This window comes from Rutidosis leptorrhynchoides, chromosome 4, assembly GCF_046630445.1.
Source record: "Rutidosis leptorrhynchoides isolate AG116_Rl617_1_P2 chromosome 4, CSIRO_AGI_Rlap_v1, whole genome shotgun sequence".
Classification (NCBI taxonomy): Eukaryota; Viridiplantae; Streptophyta; class Magnoliopsida; order Asterales; family Asteraceae; genus Rutidosis; species Rutidosis leptorrhynchoides.
Window position 1 is genome coordinate 445,444,698 of NC_092336.1, and position 20,889 is coordinate 445,465,586.

Here is a 20,889-nt window from a genome sequence, read left to right on the forward strand (position 1 = left end):
AACAACTAAACACATTTCATCAATCAATCTACCTATTACAACAACCAAAACCGCATCTAATGCTTAACATTAACCGCATACAAGTTCATAAATGCAATTCAATGATTCGGGCAACCAATTTACATGAATGATATGCCGTTTCGAAGGTAATCAAGCATACAATCCAACTAAACACTTACCAATAATAATCCATGGCATTCAATGCATCAAAAGTCCATTTCAAGTTCATCAAACCCTAACCCAAATTCACCAAAATCACTAATCAGGTTCATGAAGTTTTCTAAGGCAACCTACACATCAAATTGAAGCTAGTGATGCTAGTAACACAATTAAAACATCAACTTTTAACATCTAACAACATATGATCATCCAAAATTCAAGAACAACACACCAAAATTCAAGTTCATGCTAGTTACACTAAAACAACGAGATCGAGCATATAAATCATATATTCGTGTTAGACTTGAGCCATAGACACTAATTAACACTTTTATAAGTTAAAAACATCAAGAACACAAAATTCAGTGATTTTAGAAAGTTTACCCAAATGAGATGAAGTTGGTACCAAAATGAAGAGGATGAAGAGAGGATCACAAATATGTAGTTTATTTTGTTGTAAGCCTCCTAGATCGAATTTAGATGATGATTGAATGAATTTGGTTTTGGGTGTGTGTTCTTGCTAGAGAGAAAGAGAGAGAGATGGAGGTGGAAATGAATGGGTGAAAGGGGTTTGACCCTTTGACCTAGTCAAGGGTTTGATCCCTTGTCAAGTTTAGTCCCTCAACTTTCGTTCGGGTGCGGGAATTACCTAAACGAGATAATTTAAAACGCGTATCAACGGGAGATGTTATAAACATATAACGGACTTTATATTAGTATAACGGAAAAGTAAATGGAAAAAGGCGGGATGTTACAATATGACAATTGCAATCCTTTTGCAACTTCTAAGTTATGGGATCATGCAATCCTTTTGCATGACATATTATCCCATCAACGCCTATTTGTTCCTCATGCTTCGGTGACCCTAAGTTCATGATTCCCAAATCAAGTCGTCCTACTTATGTAAACGTGTAAATTTAACATACAAGTGGTTAGGTGACCTTTATCCCACAAGTGTGCGAAATTTACCTCAATCATATTAGTTTGTTCATAACGGTTAGGTGACCTTTATCCCATTATGAGTTCCCTAATATTTTTAAGTGTCACATAAAAGGATGGCGTTTTCACTTGTTTGCCTTGTCGATAAGGGATTTTAAGTTTCCTTTAATTCTAGTTTGAGAAAACTTTTATACCATACACCAACATGCATTTAGTGTATGGTTTATTTGGAATCCATTTTCAAGTCTTGTAATTTTAGCCAATTACTTGATATAAACCATTTTATATATATGATCCTTATCATGTTCTTAATAACCGATTATTAATGTCCTTTTAGTCATTTTTAATTTAACCATTTAAATTGACGTTTTACATGTCGTTAATAATGTATTAATTTAACCAATTAAATTGCCATTTTCTAGTCGTTGACTTGTGTGATTAACTTGTAGCAAACAAACATACAATCCACATAATCATACAAAACAACCACGCATGCAAAATCATATGTTCACAATCAAGCCATTTTGGTGGACATTTGTTTAGCCGAAAACAAATGCCACCGGTAAAGGGGTTATAACACAAAGTAGGAGATTTTAAATCTCCCACTTAATCTTGCATCCAAATGCTTCTTCATGTGTTCTTCAAGTCTTCATCATCTTCATCATTTTACAAAATATATCCTAATACATTTTGTCTAAAAAATGAAAATACAACCTAATCTATTTTACATACCAAATATAAAATAAATTACATAACCAAAATAATATAATTACAAATCAAATTGAATGAATATTACAACCACATGAAGGAATTAATATTACATACCAAATGAATTATTAATAATCATCCAAACATGCAACCATTCAAACAAAGGGTCAAGGCTTGATTGTGAACTTCTACATACAACAACAAAATATGACCAAATTTCAAGTTCCAAACCCATTTAGAACTTGCTAAAATTCGGCCAAAAATGGAAACCCACCCAAACACTTTAATTTTTGCATTTTACAATCATGCATGTACATAAAATGCAAAATATATAGTGAGTTTAATAATCATCTCGAAGCATATTTCAACAACTTCGGCTCTAGATACCATTGTTGGGATTTAACAAGTTTCGAAATGCTTAAAACATAATAAGAATCAAACTTAGCGGAAGCATGTAATTACCAATTTTAGACTTGTTAAACTTTAACCAATTAAAGTTAAATCCCAATTAGGATCAAGTTGTGAAACATACTTACAAACTACAAGATAGATAAGAGATTATACCTTCTCCAAGCTATGTAGTTGATGATGAAGAAGATGATGATGAATGGAGCTTCAAAAGTATGAAACCTCAAGTTGTTATACCCCAAACCTTGCACCAACACCCTAGCTTTTAGTTAGGATTTATTTGACACTTAATTAGAACTTGCAAAATCAATTGAAGAACCCTTTTCTTCCCTCTTTTGGTCACGGCAAAAGACAGCAGCAGCAAGCAGTTTTTGCAGTTTTATTTTTATATGTTTAAGTGTATTTTTTCAAGTATTACTTGAGTCAAACTTTGGTAAACTACTTAAGCATGTGCCTTAGTAGTTGTGCTATCTTAAAAGTGACAAAACAAGTCATGGGTGTCTCCTAGGAGACTCCAAAATTCTGCACACTTTCAATTATATAATAATGTTTATATTTTATAAAACTTGTTATAAAATACTTGTAATCTATATAAAACTTATTATATAAAGTATGCATTTGTTAAGTCACTTATTTTATAAACCAATTTTATAAAATATAACACAACATAATTATTTAAACCTATAAATAATTAAATCCACATCATATATAAATTATCCAAATAATCTATCTCAAGTGATTATAATTTAGAAAACCGATTTTCTAAAGTTCAAGTGTCGCGTATTTATTTAACAATCCAACCGTTAAAATAAATACATATAAAGTGTTGGTTAGCTTGTTATTGGGTATGACCCGACTTGGATCATAACATAGTGGCCACGTTAATTTAATATGTCTCTCGGGCATACGAAATACCTTCACTTGCCTTCTCTAGTCTTAATAGTTTAGCAAATGTTTTTCTTTTATTCTTTCTCATGGTCATATTTGACAATTTAAAATTTGATTTAATTATATGCAGGCAATATCTAGACGTGCGAGCCTATATGAAATGATTAGAGACTATGGACTAGCGTCTATCGATCTTCGAAGATTGGTATCTCTTTTGACAACATCACAAATGGATGAAAAGGGCCTTCTTTCTGATAAAGCAAGTGTTGTAAATGAGTTAAGGAAAACTCAGCTCTGGCTTAATAACGTTGAAAAGGAATCCAGGAAAAAAATTCCCTTAAATATGTATCTCATTTTGTAAGTTCATTTTTTTTTTTTGTTTTTTGTTTTTTTTTTTAAACTTGTGATTTTAAGAGGAAACCTTTTTTCTGTATGAAATGATGATTTGATTCATACACATTACAGGGGTGTTAAATCAACTGCTGCTGCATCAGAAATAAAGAAGGCGTATCGAAAAGCTGCACTGAAACATCATCCTGATAAGGTTATTATATGCAACATCCTAATTCTGGTTTGGTCAAAACAGTTGATTTATTGATATTGGGTCAGATTGGGTTAATGGGAAAAGGTTTTTTTTTTTTCTTTCAAATTTTGTGATTAGCCTTTGTAATATGATTTCAAGTTGATTTAATATTTCCAGATCTAGGTTTTTAATATAAAATTAAATTGAGACGTTTTATGTATTAAAGTTACTCTTAGGGAACCTTTCGACCCATTGACTCATTTTGACCCATTATTCAGTTAAATGAGAGAAACATAACTAATTCTACACATTCATAAGTAACTGGTTCGAATTGCTAACTATTTGAATGATTCTGATGTAGCCTATTTTTGGTAATGTAGGCTGCCCAATCTGTAAAAAGTGATAATGGAATGTGGAAGGAAATAGCTGAAAATGTTTACAAAGATGCTGATACGTTTTTCAAATTGATTGGAGAGGCTTATGCTATTCTTTCAAACCCTTCCAAGGTATCAAAACTTAATACATATATCTCTCTCTGCTTTAGATGTATTGTTTTAATATAAACTACCAAATTTACTAAACGTTAAAAAATGTCTAGATGATGTATGTATTTATTTATTTTTTCGTTGGACAATTTTAAAACGCCGTTACTGTTTGTTTTATAGAGGTCACGATATGACATGGATGAAAAGATGAGAAATGAAGTAAACAAATATAATGGTAGAAGCAGCTCAGGAAAAATGGCTACAAATGTTCAAAGCCCCACTGTATTTGAGCGAAGTGGGAGCAGTCGATGGCGAGAAAATTCCAGCTCATCATATAGATATACATGGTATTCTTGATGTTCGGATGGAATATAAGATCAAACTTCCAGAATGTAAATGGGTTGCATGTGAGTATATATTGTGCAATGATCAAGCAACCTGGATGTACAAATCTAGCACGTGTGGACGGAAAGGAAAAAACTTCCCATTTGAGGAAAGTGGGGATCGCTAGTCTTGTGTATTAACCGGTAATACAATCCTGAAAGCAGCGTGTACAAGTGGGGATGAGGTTGGATACATCCGTTCGTGACTTAAGTGTCAGATGAGTTGCAACAATGATATGCAGAATGGTGAGACAGTTTCATTGTACTTGTATTTTGTGAGGCTTCCGTGTATAGTGATTGTGGTATGTTACTTAAACAGATTACTAATGGAGTGGACTAATTCTTTTATTGATTTATGGTGTTCTGTTAGGAAGTTTAACGTATCAAACACCTTCAAGGGGTTACAACTTGGGTATTTTTTTTATTAGCGAAGAAACCCTTAGCGAGTACATTGATTCCCCCATAGAGGATGGTTTTATATTTGTTAAAATTTATTATTATGACAACCAATATTATTAATCATTTAATATTGATTTACTGAAATGTTCATCAATTAATAAACGGTCATGACATAATTTGGTTAGGATACGAATGTTCTTTTATGGTAGTTTGAATGGAAAAACTTCTCTGTCTATTTATTTATTTTAATGTAGTTTTTGATCATAAATTAGAAAATTAACTTGTTTATTTGTCATGTTTGAAGTTTCAAAATTAGGTCGAGTTTTTTTGTTTGAATTGAAAATAATGATGTAACTTATTTGTCATTGTGCTACTAGTACATTTGAGAATAAAGAATATTGAGGAACAAGTAGAAAATTTCAAAAGGTGTTATGAAAGTTCTCATTTGTCTATATTGTTGTAGACAAAATGATCATTTAACCAATTAACTCACCTCAAGCAGTGTTATTGAGTTCGTCTGGACCACAGTGGCTTTGAGATGCCATGTGCGATGCTTCAAGAAAGTTCTAAACCAAACTCTGGCACTTGGTAAAGATTTGTGATCTCCGCGTGATGACAAGTAACTCGTGAAGGTCTATAGTCAACTACGGCTATTGAGCGTCGAGATGTTTTACCGCACGAGATCCTTTTCTCACGCACGGTACTTATATCATGACATGAAAATATGCACCGGTTGCGACAGATAGTCGTGGCCCAAATGACTGCCTCCCACGTGGGTTTTTGCTTTTCAGATCAATGCCCAACATTTATACAAAGGAAAAGATAGATCCCTCCGTGAGAAAATGGTGCGCCAAACAAGATAAGCAACCTTACATTCTATAAATCGATGAGTATCGTCTTCCACCGTGTGTTGACAAAAAGGACACACCTCTTTCATTAAGATTTTGTCTAACTGCGAAACGATTGAGAAGTAGTCTCCACGATTAAGAAACAACATTAATTGAGCTATTAACCATAATCCGTCAACCATCCATGAAATGTTGGCTTAGGGATGGCATCGGGCCGGGTTTGATCGGGTATAGGCAAAATCAAACCCAAACTCGATTAAGAAACTCACTCCCAAACCCGGTATCATACCCGGCGGGTAACCATTAACTAATTAACCGTCGGGTAACGGATTTCTCCACGGATAATCGGGTAACCATTTAATTAAAATCAAATTAAATTAAATGTTAAAGAATTTACAAACTACATTACTAACTGAGATTAAAATGTTAAAGAATTAAATGTTAAAGAATCTTGCTGTGCAGCTTGTTCATAGTAGCATCCAAGGATTAATCTCAGTTACATGTCTATACTCGGATGTAATGTATGCATGTTTTTCTTGTCCATTTTGGTGGGCCTTATGAAGTGGGCTAGTAGGATATAAGCCCAGGTTGGTATTTGTTTGTAACTTTCAATATAATATATTGAATAAACTAATCGGGTATATGAGTCGGGCATACGGGTCGGGTATATGAGTTTTTATTTAAAACCAAACCCGAACCTGAACCCGCGAAAAAAAGTAAACCTATAACCATACCCGACCCTAAACTCGTATACCCGAACCAAACCTGGACCAATAATATCGGGTTTCGGGTTTACCCATCGAGTACGGGTATTTTTGCCATCCCTATGTTGGCTGTTCTTACATAATCTTAAGGGTTTACGCTTAACAAAATCCTTATTACTAGTTATATACAGGACTATAATATTAGTTGTTGACCAACGAAGCATTGCTTCAATGGTACCGCGGTTACACTTGTGTACTCGCAGGGCTAGAGGTCTCGGGTTCGAACCTCGTCACCCGCTCTAGAAATTGAAACATTATTCCTTGAAGGTGGCCCAAAGGGAAGGTTTTACCGACCCGCTCCGGGACTAAGATCCGGCCCGCCTGCCCCTCGGGATGGTTTAAGGGTCGGATCCTCAGAGTGTGGTTCGGGTTTCCTGCCCGAAAGCGCGCGTGTGTGCAAATGATGACTAGGCTTCGGTCAGGACTGATGCAAGCTTGCCTTTCAAAAAAATAAAAAAAAAAAAAAAAAAAAAAATATAATAGTTGTTGAAATTATAGTTTATAAAATTTATAGTAAGACTGAGTGACTGACAAGTCCTTCAGAATATGCATGATATTATGAGATTTGAACATAAATTTACTACCAGTCATCTAATTAATCTGTACTTTTCATTACTAACTTAGTTCGGTTATCTATAAATCATCATTTAATCTCAAAAAGATTCTTATCATCAATCACTAGTCAATCAGTCATTGTAATTGGTATAGTCTATGTATGAACTAATTCATTGCGTGGAATAGATCGCATTACCTATTCAAAGGGGAATTACAAATGGGTGGAGTGTTGGACAATTTTTTAAAAAATACTCGTAACAATTTTATTATAATAAACAGTTCCGTCGTCTTTGTGCAGATTATTTTGCAAACTCAGTCCCTTGATCATAACATTCATTTCACTTCTAGTCCTTGAAGAGTAAAAAATTCATAAAATTCTAAGGGTATTTTAGTTTTCACGAGGGATGAGAGATTGAGAGTGAAATGAAAATTTGGATCAAGGGGCTAAACTCGCAAAAAGCCAGACTCATGAAACTGGGAGTGAAATCAACGAAATACTGCATGAAACTTATAAAATAAAATAAGATTAAACTCACGTAAGCTTTTAAAAGGTGTGTTGACTTTACGATCTATAAGAGAACCAATGTGCTCGTTTATAAGAGGTTTTTTTCAATAATTCAAAAAAAGAGACTTAGTTTAATTTTTTTTATATCTAACGCACCTTTATATACAATAGGTATTTTTGACTATTAAATTTAATGATCAAGCAATATTTATCATTCATGAATCAAGAATTATTATTAAACAATAATGTTGACAAAATCAATCATACCGTTAGATATGGGCTTATCAGACTCTTGACTACAAGACTTTTCAGTGACAAAATCACAAAATTGACCCCAACATTAAAAACACAACTTAAAACACACGTTGTGTGGAAAAGTTCCATCACTTGTTTGACGGGTAATTCCACAATTAAAATCTTTTTTTTTTTCTATTATTAAATATATGCTTGATGCTTGATTTTCTGCATTATAAATAGCGTTAAATCTTTTAAGGAATTTTATAACCAGAAGACATGGAATCAAAACTTGTAATACTTGCTCTTCTAGTTATAGCTGTTCTCAATGTCACAGGTTTATCTTTTTTCATTCTGTTGACCTTTATTAACTAGTCATTAAATATGAAAGGTATTCGTACATCATTTAAATACGCTTTAAAATATTGTACTGCAAAACACTATAAAAGACGTTTGGTGGTGTACAAATCGCGCCCTTTAAACATGATATATATGTTTGTGTAAGTATTGGTTTTAAGGTATATATAGCATACGTACAATTTGAAAACATAATTTTCTAAGAAAATGTAGCTTTGTTATTCGTGTGTACTTTTATAAGATACTTGAATAGCTATTTCAATGATTTCCATTTTATTTTGTGTAATATAGATGCACAATCGGTTGGCGTGTGCTACGGGCGAAATGGTGATGGTTTGCCCTCGCAACAAGACGTGGTAAAGCTTTACCAAAACAACGGCATAACAAGGATGCGAATCTACGATCCAGATCAAGCAACTCTCCAAGCACTCAAAGGAACCAACATCGAACTCATGCTTGGTGTTCCTAACGACGCCTTACAATCCCTTAACGATCAAAACACCGCAAACACTTGGGTTAACGACAACGTCGTCAACTACCCCGACGTCAAGTTTAGATACATTGCCGTTGGAAATGAAGTTGACCCAAATAACGAAAATAGTAAATATGTAAATTTTCTATTTCCGGCGTTACAAAATGTTCACAACGCAATTAAATCCGCAAACCTAGACAACCAAATTAAAGTCTCAACCGCAACCTACACTGGTCTCTTAGACAAATCGTCTCCACCAAGCAGTGGCGTTTTTAAAGATAATGTAAAGGGGTTTATTGGGCCGATAATTAATTATCTAGCCCAAAATAATTTACCTATGCTTGCTAACATTTACCCGTATTTTGGTTACCTTGGTGACCCGAATAAGAATCTTCCGTACGCGTTGTTTACTGCACCAGGAACTGTTGTGAACGATAATGGTCGAATGTATTCTAACTTATTTGATGCGCAATTAGATGCTCATTACGCAGCTCAAGCGCCACTTGGCGGGGGAAATGTGGAAATTGTTGTGTCGGAAAGCGGATGGCCTTCAGCTGGTGGTGATGGAGCGACGTTAGATAACGCTGGAACTTATTATAACAATTTGATTCGACATGTTAAAGGGACATCAGGGACGCCGTTGAAGCCAGGAAGATCGATAGAGACGTATTTGTTTGCGATGTTCGATGAAAACAAAAAAACCGGAGATGAAACAGAGAAACATTTCGGGATTTTTTCGCCTAATCAACAAGCTAAGTACCAGTTGAACTTCACTTAGAAATGTTTCATCATTTTGGGAAGTAAAAATAATGTTTACATATAGAAAATAAAGTAGTCGTTTTGCTACTAATATGGAGTATACATGTATTATTGAATAAATCATGTTGGTACGTGATAAACAAGGAGTGTATATAATGGTTGATTTTTATTGTCTTGTATCGTAATAATAAAAACTCGTCATTTTCATCCTTTTTGTTTGCTTGCATAACTATTATTTCTAGCAATTAAGTTGGAAAAATGATATGATATCTGTTTTTTTCTCTCCCAAATTATACTATATTTCAAACCCATCATATCATTGTCGTTTGATTACTATTTTTCATTAGAGGCATAATGGTAACTTTATCTCTCTTTTTTTCCTTCTTTCTTGCTTTGTCTCTAGAACCCAATGAAGTAGAGTCTACCGACCCTGGTTATTGTACAATATTTAAGTTAAGCAATCACAACCTGGTTTTGGAAGTTTAAATGATTAAAATGTAAATCAAAACCCATCAATTATCTGTTTTGGAAGTAAATGAAGTGAAAGTAGGTTGCTTTTTATAGCAAGTTTGTCCATTTCTTTTTGTGTTATTAACGTGGATTATTGATAGAGATCAACTCACATGCTTCGTGACCCAACCCAAGAGTGCCCAGCCCAAGCCCAATCGAATGGAAAGCATACAAGGGAAGGATAAAGAGCACATCAAGATAGAAGGCTGAGATGAATTGTTCAAAATGGATGGTTGAGATGATTTAGGTTGTTACATTCTGTTTTAAGAATAAGTTTATATATTGAGTGTCCTTTGTTGGAAATATGTTCTCGGGTTGGCTACGGTTCGACCGTGGTTTGACCGTGGTACATATATTCCGAAGATATGCCCATGACATTAAATAATAAAAGTCCATTTATCCTATTCGGTCACACACAAAGGCCAATAATAAATTGTTTGATATACCTTCTAATCGGAAATTAATTTATTAATCATTAGTTAATGGTTTAATAAATTAAGTAAGTTTTTTTTATGTGTTTACATATACTTACAAATCTAAATATGTACAGATTTGATTAGATTTTGCAAATCATATTTTATATAAGATATAAGATTTGATTTGATTTATAAACTATGATTTGATTTTGTAAATCTTATTTTATATAAAGATTTGATTTTGCAAATCTTTCCAAATCTTCATTTATTATATTTGTACTATATGTATTATTGTATCAACTAGTTTACGAACCCTCGCTTTGCGCCGGGGGTTCGTTTTTTAATGTATTTTACTGCGTTTAGTTTGTAAAATTATTTCGTGGCTAACGATGTTGTCGTTGAAGCGCAACTCGAGTCGAACTAAAAGGTATAATCCGTTAAAAATTTAAATGTTATTTTAAATTAACAATATATGTGCATCTTCGCGTTTCGCTATGGAGTTCTCGACTTTTAAAAATTTAACGCAAAATCAACGTGTATGAAAAGTACTTCAAATATTTAGCGTTTTTTAAAAAGCGTTCGTTTTGCGTATAGTTAGCGACATTGTGTTCCTAAAATTATTTCGAGTTTAACGATGGTGTCGGGAAAATTTAACTCGTTGCGAGCGAGAAGATATGACCCGTTGAATATTTGGGTGAAGTTTAGTTAAGATTTTTTATGAAAATGGTTATTTGACACTTTACCCTTGTTTGGGGGGTCGCTTTTAATTTTAGAACAAAGTTTGGGGTTTTTTTGGAAAAAGGAAAAAAGGTGAAAACACAAAAAAAAAAAAAAAAGGTGAAAGGACGAAAGTGTCCCGAATTACTATTCACAGTTTTTGTCTATTAGATAGTATATAAATATAAATAATAATAATAATAATAATAATAATAATAATAATAATAATAATAATAAATAATAGAAAGCTTTGGCTACTTTTGTAAATATATAAGATAATATATAATAATAATATTATAAGGTTTTGTGACTATTTTGTAAAAACTAAAACTTTGTTGTTTCTTTTCAAAATGTAAAAAGTAGACTAATAACAATAATAATATAAGGTTTTGTGGCTATTTTGTAAAAACTAAAACTTTGTTGTTTGTTTGCAAAATGGCAAAAGTAGACTATTCATAACTAATAATATAAGGTTTTGTGGCTATTTTTATAAAAACTAAAACTTTGTTGTTTCTTTGAAAAATGTAAAAGGTAGACTAATAATAATGTAAGGTTTTGTGGCTATTTTATAAAAGCTAAAACTCTATTGTTTGCTTGTAATATGGTAAAAGTAGACTATTCATTACCACTTTGTCAATTAGATAAAGGAATAATAATTATTAATATATAATACCAAGTCTTGGTATTGGAAATATATACAAAAGATACAAAACACACATACAAAAATGCTATTTTCTTTCACATTTTCAAGTAACCAAAATACTTGAAATCTATAATTGGGTACCGTTTTTGGTGAAAATAAGGAAGAAGAAAAGATCCGTTAAGTAGAAGGTATAGATCGAAACAAGGTTGGAACTTTGGTTGTCTACCGTTTAGAGGAACTCTTCTTTGAGTTTTCAAATTCGATCTTCAAAAAGCTACAAAGGTTGTATTCTAATCTTCTCTTGTTCGGTTTCGCTAATTTATTTTGTTTGCTAAAGTTTTGTACAATGATCCGTGGAAGAGTATGATTTTGTAAAGTTTTAAAAATGCTTCCGCTTGCTTTGAATTTGTATCATACTCCAACGGTGGTATCCGAGCCATCTTGTACAAGTTTTAGCAAACTAATGTACTTTATGATAATCGGTTTTGATGAGTGTGTTGTGCATGATTCTTGGAGATGATTATGCATAACAAACATGCAAAACTATTATCATGATTTGTGTATTTATGTTTCCTAAATAATATTTGAATCTTGGGTTTTGGCAAAATGTTAAATGGTTAATCTCATTTTTTGAAGTTTTTTTTTCAGCTTGAACAGTCTGTCTTTGATGGACTGTTTCGAGGCTTTAAACTCAATATTATTGTATGAGACCAATTGCATTTGAAAGATAACTGAAAGAACTTAAATTTGAAAAAAAAATTCATCGAAAACGGATTAGAAATGAGTAAGATATGACCATTTAAAGTTGATGTATGAATCTGTTCAAAATCCGAAAATTTTAATAGTAGCTTTGTTGTTGACTATTAAAGATTCAATGTTTAGGAAAATAAAGTACATAAATTATATTCATGTTTTACATGAAATGAGAAAATTAAAATTGTTAATTTTAGACTTTATGCCTTGTTAAAAAGTGAATAAATCTCCAACATATTTTGATTCACTTAATATGTTTGTTTGGATGGTTTTGGCATGAAAATCATACTTACAAATATGAAGTGAGTTTACATACATACATACGTTATGTAAACAATGATTGATTATTTTGTGTGTCATTAAGTGTTTAAATCAATCCTTATCGAAACATGTTTCATGAAAATGGATATTTGGCACTCCATTTGTTATGTATGTGATTGTTGTATGAAATCGGTAGCATTTGCCTCAATAAGACCCTTGTGTGGATGTTTGGTTGTATGATTTAATTTATTATTTATTCGGGATGAATGTAATAATTTATTAAACGGCTTGCATGTCGTGTTTATTATTTATTCGGGATGAATGTAATAATTTATTAAACGACTTGCATGTCGTCTTTCTATTTATATTGTATTTGTAATAGTATAGAAAATAGAATAGTTACTTTGTAAGATAATGCAACCAAGATTGGAATCAAGAAGACGATGTTCACAAGGCGGCCCATCCGAGCATATAATGGAGATGGCGGTTTTAGAGGGAGCCAATTCTCACACAAGGTTATGTCCCTAGTTGACCATGTTTTTCCGTGTGTTGGCTCACCGAAAAAACGCATAGGACTCGAGGCATACTATCGATAATTGCGTGTCATGATTATTATTGTGTTCTTATTTGTCTATGCCATAATAGCTAGAAAATTAGTATAGAAACAAAAGACAATAATCACTTAAAATGGTTTGGTAAAATTAGTTTAACAAATGCAACACGCAATACATAATTAGCAAATATTTTAAAATGGAATAAACTACTTTTGCTAAAAGAAAACAAAACCCCGTTTTAAATGTAAACTTTACGCTACCCATGAGTAGTACACACATCCGAACCTTCTACCTGTTAGAGTTCGCGATACCCGAGAGTCTTGGGCCGGACTTTAGTTGGGTGTTGGGAAGGGTGAGGTGAATTTTGCGATACCCGAGAGTCTTGGGCCAGATTTCACGCGTATCTATCACGGACGGTTTACAATCTGAAATCGTGGTTCGCGACAAACCCGCCACGAGGAAGGATTAGCGTAGAAGGGATTAAACATGCCAAGTGAAATAATTGATTATCACTAAATCCCGCAGAACCTAAGAATCTCATAATGAATGAAATTGGTAATATAGTTACCTACCTAAATAGCTTATGATTGGCGATCCGTGATAAACCCGTCGTTACCATAAGTGAAATATGGATCTTAACCTTGTTAATTATAATTGTTTGAATTTTGAACACACTTGGGTAATTATCTTAACAAGGATTAAACATATCAAACTAACTAATACAACTTACTTTAAAAATATGATAGATGTCTGCAACAAACACAAATCCTACTCCGTCATCAATCACTAATTTCTGCCTTAAAGGGCTCCTCCAAAATGACAAGCTTACGGGCTTGAACTACATGGACTGGCTTCGCAACCTAAGAATTGCTCTTAGGATGGAAGGAAAGATCAGGGCAATTGAGGAACCCTTACCGTCAGAACCTGGATCGAGAGCTACTCAAGCGGCTAGGGACGAGTTTGAAAAATGTCGTTCCGAGTCTAATGAGGTAGCATGCTTGATGTTGGCGACCATGTCTCTGGAGCTCCAAAAGGGCATGGAGAGCTTAGGGTCGTATGACATGCTTAACCAACTCAAAGACATGTTCCAACAACAAGCAAAGCAAGAAAGGTTTGACACCGTGAAAGCTCTCGTATCTTGTAAAATGGCAACGGAAAGTAGCGTTAGTGTCCATGTACTATAAATGAAAGGAGACATAGACCGACTGGAGCGCCTTGGTTTTTCCATAAGTCAGGAGCTTGCAATGAATTTTATCCTGAACTCGCTGACTAGTGCATATGAAGGATTCATTATGAACTATAATATGAACAATATGGAGAAAACAATCATGGAGCTCCATGGTATGTTGAAAACCGCTGAGGCCAACATGGCCAAAGCTAAACCCGCAACTACTGTTCTAGCCATTCGTGAAGGTGGGATCAAGAAGAAGAAAAACAAAACAAAGGGCAAGAACAAGGGCAAGGGTAAGGTTGGCACGTCCAACTTCAAACCTAAACCTAAGGGCATTGCTAACTCTTCTACTTCAAAGATCCAGCAAACCAAGTCTCCTAAAGAAGCAATATGCTTTCATTGTGGGGAGAAAGGACATTGGAGGCGCAATTGGACCAAGTACTTGAAGGAACTTAATGAACTACGGGCTAAGGGAGTCACCGTACCTTCAGGTTTGTTCATGATTAAACTAAATAATACTACTATTTCTAATTCCTGGGTATTGGACACAGGATGTGGTACTCGTATTTGTACAAATGTGCAGGGACTCACAAGAAGTAGGAAGCTGAAGACCGGAGAGCTCAATCTAATCATGGGGAATAAGAACGTTGCCTCTGTTAACATGATTGGAGAATATAAGCTTTCTTTTGATTCTGGTCTATGTATTGTTTTATCTAATGTTTGCTACAGTGCCGAAATGGCAAGAAACATTATATCTTTTAATGCTTTATTTAATGGTGGTTTTGATTTTAGTTTTGATAATGGATCAATACTTGTTCACAAAAATGGGATCTTTTATTTCAAGGCTAGTCCTTGTAAAGGCATCTTAGAAACCACAGCAAAGCTAAATGATAGTTCAATCTACAATGTTGATTCATCCAAAGACTTTTTGGATAAAACGTATCTATGGCATTGTCGTTTAGGCCATATAAACAAGAAACGCATAGCAAAACTTCAGTCAGATGGAATTTTAGAATCATTTGATGTTATATCATATGACGAATGTGAATCTTGCTTGTTAGAAAAAATGACAAAAGCACCTTTCACAGGAAACTGTGAAAGGGGTAAGGATCTGTTGGAGTTGGTACACACTGATGTGTGTGGTCCATTCAGATTACCTACTAGACACCAGGAACGATACTTCGTTACATTTACTGATGACTTCAGTAGATATGGTTATGTTTATTTAATTAAACAAAAGTCTGAAACTTTGGGAGTGTTCAAGGCATACCAAAATGAAGTAGAAAATCAACTGAACAAAAGAATTAAGATTCTCCGATCTGATAGAGGTGGTGAATATCTTAATGATGAATTTCGTGATCATCTACGGGGTTGTGGGATAATCTCACGATTAGCTCCTCCTAAAACACCACAACATAATGGTGTGGCTGAAAGGAGGAATCGAACATTACTTGATATGGTTTGATCTATGATGAGCCGCACAAAGCTTCTGTAGCGACCCGACCAAATCATGTTTGACGGCGCCGTCTACTTAGGTCCCGTTACGTGGTCATAAGTCTTTAAGACAAAGTTTGACCAAAATATGTCGCCTTCATTTCAAAATAAAGATTGTTCCCAAAGTTTACAAGAATTGTTCAACCAATAGTTAAGTTACAACGTTATAATACGAATGAAATCTAGGCGACACGGTTTAAAGTAAAGTCAAAAGACGCTCCATGAAATGCACATATACTCGACATCCAATGCAAGTATCAAATAATGAGCGGAAGCATGTATCATGTATCGTTCAAGGACCTGAGAAAAACATAGAAATCTGTCAACGAAAACGTTGGTGAAATCATAGGTTTAAGTAAGTAAGTACAAGTGAACCACAAGATTTGCATCAATGAAATAATATTAATACATTCCAAAAGTTTGTTTCACGAGCACCCAATTATCAAAGCTTAACATTCCTTCCATTGTATACCCCATCACTTAGTGCTAGAACAAACACTGATTCTCGAAAATATATTTCATCCGTAGACGGTAGCGAACCGTCAAGGATGAGGGTTGTCAACCCATATGGCCATATAACATAAGTTCTCGCTTACACCCGGCAAGTGTAACTAATGATAATCGAATTGAGGATTTTGTTCTAAACTCGTATGTAGAATGTTTGTTTTCCCGTTCTTGTGTTCACTTAGTTCAAAAGAATCGTTTATGTTTTCTCATCCCAATATAAGTTCAAAAAGAGTAAAAGTGGGACTATGATCTCACCTTGAGTGCACGAGTAGTAAAGTACTTCACAAAATAACGTGTGCGAAGGATAGTGCTAGTCTTGACCTAAACAAATAGGTCGTATCAATAACGGTAAACACGATAGGTCAAAGATGTTCAATTAGTCCTATGGCTCGTTACGACTCGATTATTTAGCATGTGAAATCAAATTGCCAAGTTTCATGCAAGATACAAGTATATAAACAAGTTAGGAAGGTTGCATAATCATTTGGTTAAGTTTGACAAAAAGTCAAACTTTGGTCGGTCAAAGTCAACGAAAGTCAACACGTTCGGGTCGGGTCCCGAACTATTTTTCTGAGGTTTTTATTCATATATAAGCATGTTAGAACAAGTCTCATGTGAATCGGAGGTCTAGAACATGGCAAACATTTTTGATAAAATGGAAAAGTTGGACAGAATCTGGACAAGGCAAATGTCGTGCCGCGGCAAGGGGTGTCGCGCCGCGACATAACACATGGTCTGGTGTCAGGTCGTTTTCAAGGTTCAAGTCTTGGTCAAAACTTCAAACAAACGCAAAACGCAAACCGCAAACAATTAGAAGACGTATCTTATACCGTTGGAAAGCTCTTTTGACAAGGAACACAACTAAACACAAATCCTCAAACAAAAACATCATTTACAACAATCGAATTCTCGTCATGTGATCAATAAACGCTCATTTCAAAGCCTCAAGTTCATCAATATGCATTTTAAGTTCCGGGAATCCAATTTACACATATGATATGCCGTTTTGAAGGTAATGAAGCATACATTACAACTAATCACTAACAATTAACATTCCATGGCATTCAAGCATCCAAAAATTCATTTCAAGAACTAGCAAACCCTAGTCAAGCAACACCAAAATCAATAATCACGTTTTTGAAGTTTCTTTGATCAATCTATATATCAACATGAAGCTAATGATGCTAGTAACACTTTTAAAACATCAACTTTCAACATCTAACAACATATGATCATCCAAAATTCAAGAACAACACACCAAAATTCAAGTTCATGCTAGTTACACTAAAACAACGAGATCGAGCATATAAATCATATATTCATGTTAGACTTGAGCCATAGACACTAATTAACACTTTTATAAGTTAAAAACATCAAGAACACAAAATCTAGTGATTTTAGAAAGTTACCCAAATGAGATGAAGTTGGTACCAAAATGAAGAGGATGAAGAGAGGATCACGAATATGTAATTTATTTGGTTGCTAGCTCCCTAATCCGGATTTAGATGATGAATGAATGAGAAAGGAAATTGGGTGTGTGTGTTCTTGCTAGAGAGAAAGAGAGAGAGATGAAGATGAAATGAATGGGTGAAAGGGGTTTGACCCTTTGACCTAGTCAAGGGTTTGATCCCTTGTCAAGTTTAGTCCCTCAACTTTCGCTCGGGTGCGGGAATTACCTAAACGAGATAATTTAAAACGCGTATCAACGGGAGATGTTATAAACATATAACGGATTTTATATTAGTATAACAGAAAAATAAATGGAAAAAGGCGGGATGTTACATTACCTACTCCTTAAAAGAAATTTCGTCCCGAAATTTAAGTAGGCGTAGTAGTCGTTGTTTCTTCCTCGAGATCTCGCGTTTCCGAATTCACGAATAGGTGAGGATACTTCCTTTGCATTTGATCTTGTCTTTCCCAAGTGAACTCGGGTCCTCTTTTGGCATTCCAACGAACCTTGACAATCGGAATTCGGCTTTGTTTCAATGTCTTGACGGAGGTGTCCACAATTTCAACCGGTTCCTCCACAAAATGAAGCTTGTCATCAATAGTAAGTTCCTCAAGAGGGATGACGATATCGGGTTCGGCAAGACACTTTTTCAAGTTAGATACATGGAAGGTAGGATGAACGGAGTTCAATTGAGGCGGAAGATTTAAACGATAAGCAACGGTTCCAATACGCTCCAAGATTTCGAAAGGACCAATATACCGCGGATTTAGCTTCCCGCGTTTCCCAAAACGGATTACACCTTTCCAAGGCGCGACTTTTAACATTACTCGGTCACCGACTTGAAATTCAAGATCGTTGCGTCGTTTGTCGGTATAGCTCTTTTGACGACTTCGGGCCGTCCTAAGCCTATCTCGGATTTGAACGATTTTCTCGGTGGTTTCGTGAATGAGTTCGGGTCCGGTGATTTGCACGTCGCCTACCTCGGCCCAACAAAGAGGTGAACGACATTTGCGGCCATATAGCGCTTCAAAGGGTGCGGCTTTAATACTCGCGTGATAACTATTGTTGTAAGAGAACTCGGCGAGAGGTAAGTGCTTGTCCCAAGCTTTTCCGAAATCAACCACGCAAGCTCGTAACATGTCCTCTAAGGTTTGAATTGTTCGTTCGCTCTGTCCATCGGTTTGAGGATGATATGCGGTGCTCATGTCTAAACGCGTTCCCAACGCTTCTTGCAATGTACGCCAAAATCTAGAAACGAAACGGCCATCTCGGTCGGAGATAATCGATAAAGGTACACCGTGTCGGGCTACGACCTCCTTAATGTAAAGTTGCGCAAGTTTCTCCATTTTGTCCGTTTCTTTCATGGCAAGGAAGTGTGCGGATTTGGTGAGACGGTCAACAATAACCCAAATGGTATCATAACCGCCCGCCGTTTTTGGTAGCTTGGTGATAAAATCCATCGTTATCCTTTCCCACTTCCATTGCGGAATCTCGGGTTGTCGAAGTAGTCCGGACGGTCTTTGGTGTTCGGCTTTGACTTTGGAACATGTCAAACACTTGGAAACATAAGTAGCTACGTCCCTTTTGATGTTCGGCCACCAATATAGCTGTTTAAGGTCGTGGTACATCTTATTGGCACCGGGGTGAATCGAGTATCGTGACTTATGGGCTTCATCTAAAATAAGGCTTCGTAGGTCCCCATAACTAGGCACCCAAATTCTTCCGGCGAAATATCGGAGTCCGGTTTCTTTAACTTCGAATCGAGAGGTGAGGACGTTCAAGTGTTCGAGAGAGATGTTTTCATCCTTGAGAGCCTCATCTTGGGCTACCCGAATTTGGCTATTAAGGTTGGTGTGAATGGTGATGTTTAAAGCTCGGACACGGAGAGGCACCGCTCTTTCTTTTCGACTTAAGGCATCGGCTACTACATTTGCCTTCCCGGGATGGTAACGAAGCTCGCAATCGTAATCGTTCAAAGTTTCAATCCACCGTCGTTGTCTCATGTTTAGTTGCTTTTGATCGAAAATGTGTTGAAGGCTTTTGTGATCGGTGAAGATAGTACTCTTGGTTCCATAAAGATAGTGTCTCCACATTTTAAGTGCAAAGACAACGGCTCCGAGTTCGAGATCATGTGTCGTATAGTTTCGTTCATGAATTTTGAGTTGTCGAGAAGCATAAGCAATGACTTTCGCTCGTTGCATCAATACACACCCAAAACCATGTTTTGAGGCATCGCAATATACAACGAAGTCATCATTGCCTTCGGGAAGTGACAAGATAGGAGCGGTGGTTAGCTTCGTTTTCAAGATTTGGAATGCGGATTCATGTTCGGTCGCCCAAATGAATTTCTTTCCCTTGTGAGTCAATGCGGTTAGAGGACGTGCAACCAAAGAGAAATTTTCGATGAATCTACGATAGTACCCGGCGAGACCCAAAAATTGACGAATGTGAGTAGGAGTAGTAGGAGTCTCCCATTTACTAATGGCTTCGATCTTTGTGGGATCGACTTTAATACCTTGGTCACTTACAACATGACCAAGAAATTGAACTTCCTTTAACCAAAATTCACACTTGGAGAATTTGGCATAGAGTTGTTCTTGTCTTAAAAGTTCAAGCACAAGTCGGAGATGATGTTCGTGCTCTTCTTCATTTTTAGAATAGATCAATATGTCATCGATGAACACAATAACGAATTTATCGAGATACGGTTTGCACACGCGGTTCATAAGATCCATGAACACCGCCGGTGCGTTAGTGAGACCAAATGGCATGACAAGGAATTCATAACTACCATAACGAGTTCGGAAAGCGGTTTTGGAGACATCTTCCCCCTTAACCCTCAATTGATGATAACCCGAGCGGAGATCGATTTTCGAATATACACAAGACCCTTGTAGTTGATCAAAGAGGTCATCGATGCGAGGAAGAGGATATCGGTTCTTAACCGTCAATTTATTTAGTTCACGATAATCAATGCACATTCGTAGGGATCCGTCTTTCTTTTTAACAAATAAAATCGGAGCGCCC

General features: G+C 35.4%; 2 protein-coding genes across 3 annotated transcripts in view; both read left to right on the top strand.

Moving 5' to 3' along the window:
- The window catches only part of LOC139839437 (uncharacterized), a 61,468-nt gene extending 56,475 nt beyond the window's left edge, over positions 1–4,993 (top strand). For both annotated transcript variants that reach the window (XM_071829499.1, XM_071829500.1), the window contains 4 exons: positions 3,233–3,459; positions 3,568–3,646; positions 4,006–4,131; positions 4,291–4,993. In XM_071829499.1, coding sequence (XP_071685600.1) covers positions 3,233–3,459; positions 3,568–3,646; positions 4,006–4,131; positions 4,291–4,467 — 609 coding nt within the window. In that variant the 3' untranslated portion in view covers positions 4,468–4,993. The remainder of the gene's footprint in view (positions 1–3,232; positions 3,460–3,567; positions 3,647–4,005; positions 4,132–4,290) is intronic.
- Positions 4,994–7,979: 2,986 nt separating this feature from the next.
- On the top strand, positions 7,980–9,596 carry LOC139839439 (glucan endo-1,3-beta-glucosidase-like). Its single transcript, XM_071829502.1, has 2 exons — positions 7,980–8,135; positions 8,447–9,596. Exons 1-2 carry the CDS (start codon positions 8,078–8,080, stop codon positions 9,403–9,405), a joined length of 1,017 nt encoding a protein of 338 aa, XP_071685603.1. The 5' UTR covers positions 7,980–8,077; the 3' UTR covers positions 9,406–9,596.
- The last annotated feature ends 11,293 nt before the right edge of the window (positions 9,597–20,889 follow it).

Coding starts and splice junctions, on each gene's coding strand:
- LOC139839439 (XM_071829502.1), top strand. CDS start 8,078: ATGGAATCAAAACTTGTAATACTTGCTCTTCTAGTTATAGCTGTTCTC. Junction 8,136..8,446: donor AGCTGTTCTCAATGTCACAG/GTTTATCTTTTT, acceptor TGTGTAATATAG/ATGCACAATCGGTTGGCGTG.